Genomic DNA, 7,448 nt, shown 5'->3' with positions numbered 1-7,448 from the left:
TGGTCAAACTCTGATATTGAAGCAAAAACTAAAAATGGTTTCAAAGAGGCATTAGCAGTCTGGTTTAAAAAAAAGAAGAAACAATGGGAAGTACTTCCTCTAGATGATCCATACCGCTGAGTCTCTGACTATCTCTAAATAATGACTCAATACGTATTCATTTCTTCAGTACTTAAACTAAATCTCCTTCCCAACTGTGTTTTCCTGATGGCACTTAGTTAGTAACCTAGTAACCCAGTGTAAGTACTGTATCTATGCAATGATGGAAACTTCAAAGCACTTTTTGTAAGTCACTCTGGATAAGAGCGTCTCCCAAATACCTAAATGTAAATGTACATTGAGTATAAGACAAATAGCTAATGCTAGCTAGCATTTTATTGGACAGCTGGAGCCACTAAAAGTCACTGAGAGAGTTGTGATGGACTGTGTGGTGTGCTCCCTTTCAAAAGAAAAAAAGAAAGAAGGTGGGCATGCAGTGGCCTGCTAACATGCACAATATGATTTGCACGTTTGAGTGCACTTTGACTTCGCCCTGGGAGATGACGTTTGCTGGGGAAAAAACCTGTTGCGCTACATTCCTGTCCCACGCCAGGAACCAGCCCCATGCTTACCACAGACAGAATTGCAGCGTGACAAGCCCATGCCAACTAAACATGAACTCGAACAGATACAAGGGACTTTTGGGTTGATTACCGCTGTCTGGGAGAACATGTAAAGCCACCCATGTGTGCGTTCAGGTGCACTGAGCCCCGTTTCGTGCATTGCTCTGAACAGAAAGTGCCGTCACTTTGGCTCGCCCTGCTGTGGTCCCTCCCAATGCAACACCATGCAAGCCACTTCCAGTCACCTGTGTGTATAGTGATCAGTGGGAGGTACTGGTGGTGGGGGCTGATGACACAAGTGAGTAGCTTTAATCAGCTCCAGCCGGAAGATCCCTACTTAAAGCACTGCTGGGAGCAGGTGCAAAAAACTGAGGGTGAAGCCAAGGAGGCCGGGAAGCCCCAGCCTGCCTCGTACTTCCTGGTGCCAAGCAGTCTGCTGTATTATTGCTAGTGGTGTCGAAAGTATTTACATTCATTACTTGAGTAGAAGTAGAGATACTAGGGTTTAAAAATACTTTTACAGAAGTTGAAGTATCAACTCAAGCTTTTTACTCAAGTAAAAGTGTAAAAGTACTGGTTTTAAAACTACTTAAAGTATAAAAGTAACATAAGGGGAAAAAGAACATTAAGGATAAAAGCTTAGGCTTACGGGCCACGGGCCTATATACTGCACTAACACCTCATAAAAAAAAAGAAAAATGTGTTGGGTTTTTTTTGTTGTATTTTTTAACGGCCATAGTGATTTGGTATACTGTATATGGCAATTGAAAAAATAATGCATTTTAGTACAATGCAAATACATTAAAGAACCATATATGTGTACTACCGGGCATTAACATGTTTTATGGAGAAGAAGATATGAGAACTAGTTGCCTGTAAGTATTTTAATGGTGCAAAAAGCCAAACTTCAGAGGCATGTCGGTAACCTTTATTGGAATGTAAATGTACATCCAAGCTTAGCTGCAGGAATCTGTGAGGGCAACATACAAGAAAATTAGAGGGCTACCAATCTCCTCGCTGGTGCTTGGTTGTAACATTTTGCTCGAAACTTGAGTCTGTATCACAGACATCTTCGTCTACTTATCACAACGTTATTGACAGAAAAAGCTAATTTATTCAAACGTCCTTGCTGGAGTGTGTAACGTGACGTCATGTGCAGGTGCGATGGATCACATACCAACCAATAGGGTGTCGGAATGGTATGTTTATACTTCTCATCCAAACACAATCAAATTCGCTCCATCTGGATGAAAAATAATTACTCCAGTGAAGTATAGATACCCAAAATTTCTACCTAAATAAGGTCACTTCTGAGACACTTTGATTATTGCACAAAAAAAGGAGAGGATTTGCTGGTGGTGCCACAAGAAAAAATGTTGACACAGTGATGCACCTCATTCACTCAACTCCCCTTAACAGACAACTGGGAGCAAACAACTCACATAAAAGGATTAGAAATTGCTTCCATTGGCTGGGGCTAAACACCTGTGTAATGAACTTCTGCCAGTGCTTCATAAGAGAGCCAGAAAATTCTCCTGCCTATCATCAGCGTTATGTTCAAGTGCATCGGGATGGATCTTGTTGGGCCCCTCCCTAGGTCGGTAAAAAGACATGAATTCATCCTGGTCATGATAGACTGTGCTATGTGATATCCAGAGGCAGTACTGCATCAGAAAGCAATGTCACAAAACATTGTTTAAGAGCTGGTCCATCTGTTCAGCTATGTATGACTGCCGAAGGAGACTCTCACAGACCAAGGTACACTTTTCATGTCTAAACAAATGTCTGATGTGTGTTGGCTTTGCAGATCAAGCAGATTCGCACATCTGTGTACCACCTGTAGACAACTGGCCTCATCAAGCGGTTTAACCAAATGCTGAAAAGAATGCTATGCAAGTTGGTGGACAAAGGAGCACAAAACTGGCACCAACTTATTCCCCATGTCCTCTCCGATGTACCAGAGACACCTCAAGCCTCTATAGGGTTCATTCCCCTTGCACTGCTCTTCGGCAGGCCTCCTCATTGGCAGCACCCCTCTCAGATCTCCTCAGAAAAGAAATTCCATAGAAGGTGCACTGAATTAAAAATGAGAAAAAAGCATTCCAGAAGTTAAAGGCCCACCTCACCAGTTCCCCTGTCCTTTGTGAAACTCCTTCGACTGCTCATTCCTGGTTCACACAGGTGATGCCAAGACCAAGGTCAGAGCAGTCCTGTCACAGGAGTTTGACGCCGAAGTGCACAGTTCTGTACTTAACTTTCCAACGATGAACAAAAGTATGTGGCTATAGATGGAGGCTCTTGTCAAGTGGGCAATAAAGGAACTTAAATACTATCTAGAAGGTGGCCACTTTACTTGTGTTGCTAATAACACATTAGTTTCTTTCACTTTTTGTTTTTTTGTAACAGCCAGTGCATCTTCACGTTGGACAGCTCTATGCTCAAACAAAACAAGTCAAATTCGGGGGACTTTTGGTAACCTTGGACAGCTCCTCTGTGTGCAGAGGAGTAGTGGGGTGACCTAACTCCGCAGGCCTGGAGTCAAGTTCTTTCACACCAAAATCATTAATCCATGTCTTTATGGATCTGTCTTTGTGCATTGCTGCGCAGTCATATTCTTGTTCATGTGCATGTGTATGCAGCCAAGCCTTCACAGCCAGTTTATCTGATTATATTGTTATTAAGCGATTTAATTGTGTCATTAATGGATTTTGCTTTTTTACTTTGTTGGTTTATTGTTGATGTTACAGTGTCTTAAACATTTTTACCTCTTCATGTTTAACATTAAACACTTGGTGTAGTTGCATGGAGGCTGTGTTACGATCTTTGGTTGGTCAGTTCTGGACTTTATGTAGCAATGTCATGTGGCAATAAAATAAAATCAGCTGATGGCCTAAATTTACTGAATGACCAGTTTATCACCTTTATGGAATTTTTCTTCCCTGATGGCATGGGCATCTTTCTGACTCTAATATGAAAGAGTGATTCCGGGAGCATGAAAAAGCATGTCATGATCTGGGTGGATTAAGCGGACGCGAACGCAGGTATTTTGTGAAACACTTGAGACTTCTTTATTTAATTCTTTTGACTCTCTTCACGTTACTTAAATGAAAGCAAAACAGAATAACCAAGAGGAAACTGATGGAAACAAACACAAACAGGGCACTAACTGGGTCTGCAGGCGGGCACACAACAAAACACAGGAGATTAATCCAAAGAATACAACAGAAGTCACGAGAGTTTCACGCCGCACGTGGCTGGCGTCTTGGCAGTGACCTTGACCTAAATGCCTGTTAAATAAAGGTTAAATAAATGAAAAATAAAAAACACAAAGACACAGTGTGTTTTTAGAAGACATACAGAAACAAACATGGTAGCAACAGTGAACGGACAAAACATTACGGGTATCGCTGACTTAAATAGAGACACACAGGGGAGAGACACAGGTGAACGTAATTGGTGATAGGGAGACATACCAACGTAGACACACTGGGCGGGGACAAAGCGGCGACTCAGTAGCCTGGAAAACCGGATCTTATTCCCCCGGACTGTGGTGGTACAGGTGTGACAAGGCATTTTTACACATCAGCTACATTGTGTGCTGTAATCAAAGCTAAAGGTGATTAATGTGTCTTTTTTTTTGGGCCAGGCAGTGTTATATTTCTATCTTTTTGGTTAGAAGAAGAAGAAAAAGAAGCATCTGAGTATTTATTTATTTATTTATTTATTTATTTATTTTCTGGAGCAAAACAAAGCAAATACTCTAAGGGCACTAAAATTGCTAAAGGCTGTCCACAAACTTTTCTACTATATGATAGCCCAAAAAAAAGTGCTTGGTTAGTGATTAGCACTGTAGCCTCATTCCTCGTTTCATGAGGCATACCTGTAATTTTTATAGAATCTTTGACCTGTCATTATTAGGTATATGTAAGGAAAAAAACACTGCTTTTGTTGTATAAGGCTGTACGGCTACTGTTTACTGAAGAATAAAGATTCAATGGAACTAATAAAAAGGATAAATCAGGTGTTTCACTGATACTGAAACATCAGTGGCGTGACCCAGTATGTACTGTATCTATGTATGTATGTATGTATGTATGTCTTAGGATGTTAAGAGGGCAGCAAGAGACCAATTGAAACATGAATGCCAATTTTATTATTATTATTTTTATTATTATTATTATTTTTTTTTTTTTGAAAAGATCTTTACAATTTAAGTGAGGTTTAGTCTTTATATACAAAACCCAGTTTGCTGTGGTAAGTATGGAAGATCTGGAGTTGCATGGACAGACCCCTAAATCAAACTCACTGAACAATGAAAACACTGGGATGAATTAAAGTGCCAACTGCACCGCCGGGTTAACATACAGTATATAAAACTTTGGCAATGTTCACTAATTTTGGTTAGTGTTGCAAGTTTGGGTGTGGAAGGATTAGAAGCAGGCTATCTACTGTAATTGCCAGTACTGAATAACATCTTAGAGTGCTATTAGAGGCATTTATTGCGACTCTCCATACACTCTCTACTGGAGCTTATGACAGTACTTGTGAACACACAGATGAGCTTGTTTATTTAAGGTATGTAGACCCTTATGTAAATGGATTTTTAGTTCTACTTATAGTAGAGATAGTAATTCAGTACGTTTTTTTTTTTACTATATCATGTAATTGCGTATCGTACTGTTTATGGATGGGTATGTGACAAATAATAATTAAAATTTTAACCAATTCTTTGGACTATGAGTAGTGACATATGTCCAGGATTCATGATAAGATGTATCTTAATAGGTTTGTTGTTTTTATTCAGCTGTATATGTGTGTAGACTGATCTCTTTCTTAGCTATTATAAGAAGACAGTTTTTCTACTATTCATTTTCATCTTCACTAAGTGTACTTGAGTTTACAAATGGGACAGTATTGCTGCTAAACAAATTTGAGTCTCTTCTCTCTCTTTTTTTCTCTTCTCGAGGCATGTCCAAGCTTGAGAAGACAATTGTTTCTATAATGGAGCTGTTTGAAGAGTACGCTGAAACCAGCAGTCATAAACAGATGAGCAATACAGAGCTCAGTTCCCACATAATGAAAAAATTAAGGAGCCATGAGTTCCAGGTGAGAGAGCTTATAAGGTAAATGAAATAAGTACTTATTTCTAATATGCTCTATTGAAGTCTTTGTATACATTAAATCAACAACAAGAATTGCTCCTAGTATCCCATCGATTGCGTGATGTCTCATATGTGTCTCACATCCAATGTCTCAGTATAGGCTGTTGATACACCCTGATCCTGACATGTATAAAGCACTTACTAAAGAAGAATGAATGAACGGATAAATAATGTTATTAAAAAAATAGATTCTGTGTTTCATTAATCATTATGATTTAGTAAGAGATGGTATTTTTCATATCTGAGGCTATACAGATGAACATACTAACATTTTCACACATTATTTTGTGTGTATCTCAATTTAATTAACAATGATTAGGAGCTATGACGTTTTTACTAAATAACTCGTGGCTTAGCCACAGCGGTGAAAGGTACCTTAAGTAAAATTACTTTGCTACTGTACTCAAGTACTGTCCTATACTTTCAGTTTTATTAGAAGATACTTTTTGCTTTAGTACAATGCAGAGGAAATATCTGTATTCTACACAACGTTGTGGAGAGGAAGAAAGAGAGGAAGAGAGAGAGAGAGAGAGAGAGAGAGCTAATACAAGCTTAGTACATTTTATATTTAAGTACATATGAAGGACAGTACTTGAAATGTAAATGGGGGACTTTTACTTCAGTATTTTTTTTTTACCTAGGGTATCGTTACTTTAACTCAAATATAGAACTGCCTACATGACATACTGGAATATTATCAATCATTCCTTTTTTTTTTACATACAATATATTCTTTTTTTTAAATTATAATATACAGAAGAATACATGAGCCCAATAATGTAACATAAGTGATAAAAGAATCCTGCTTCTTCCTTTTGCAAATATCTGCCCAATCTCACTGTTGGTATAAAAAAGCTTCTGAGTCAAATCTATTCATACTTCACAGTAAAGTAGAAATTTGCAAATTATTATGATTTCTACCGGCAATAATAATCAATGTTAATATAATATACTTTATAACAGCTAACATAACAGCTCATCTCTTTCTCCCTCGTTCTCAGAGTAGAATAGACCAAGAGGATATCTGTGAAGCCCTGAGAAAAATAGACAGGGGCCAGGATGGCCAGGTGAACTTCGAAGAATTTAGTCAATCTGTGGCCATTCTTGCACAGGGATATGTCAAGGATGTCAAGGGAAAAGACAAAGCTCACCACTGAATTGTTCATGTGCTTTTCTTTACACATTACCTTGTCTTCATGAAATTAAAAGAAAATGGTTTGATCAGACATTAGGGACTTGAAATTATTAACTTACTATTTACAGATAATGGAACCACTGGGCTCAAGTCAGTTATTTGACATTAAGGACTGTTGTACATTTGTTGTGACAGTCTTTAAGCCTGTGTTCTCTGGCTAGTTTCTTCAGCGGTCAAACACATTGCTAAAAAAAAAATAATTTTGAAAAAAAAAAAAAGAAAGATCTATTTAGAAAGATCGGAGATGCAACTTCACTTAGTGCAAATCAATGAATATATAAAAAGTTTTTTATATTTATTGATGATATTTCTGAATTTAATGTAGTGCAATAGATTTAATGCTTAAATCCTCCAGGCTGGCAAATTCCAAGAGAAAATGATTCCCTCTAACAACCAGCTTTGTCTGTTTAGGCAGTAGTTATGCAACTATTACCTTTCCAAGAGGCAACAAGGCAGTTTACTTATTTATTTATTTATTTATTAAATTTT

General features: G+C 38.1%; 1 protein-coding gene across 1 annotated transcript; it reads left to right on the top strand.

Moving 5' to 3' along the window:
• Positions 1-5,570: 5,570 nt before the first annotated feature.
• On the top strand, positions 5,571-7,136 carry s100w (S100 calcium binding protein W). Its single transcript, XM_053495339.1, has 2 exons — positions 5,571-5,708; positions 6,766-7,136. The coding sequence occupies exons 1-2, from the start codon at positions 5,571-5,573 to the stop codon at positions 6,919-6,921; spliced, it is 294 nt and encodes a 97-aa protein (XP_053351314.1). The 3' UTR covers positions 6,922-7,136.
• Positions 7,137-7,448: the final 312 nt, after the last annotated feature.

This window comes from Clarias gariepinus, chromosome 4 (assembly GCF_024256425.1).
Source record: "Clarias gariepinus isolate MV-2021 ecotype Netherlands chromosome 4, CGAR_prim_01v2, whole genome shotgun sequence".
NCBI classification, from domain to species: Eukaryota; Metazoa; Chordata; class Actinopteri; order Siluriformes; family Clariidae; genus Clarias; species Clarias gariepinus.
The sequence above is the reverse complement of the archived record's forward strand: the minus strand, read 5'-3'. Positions and strand labels throughout refer to the sequence as shown.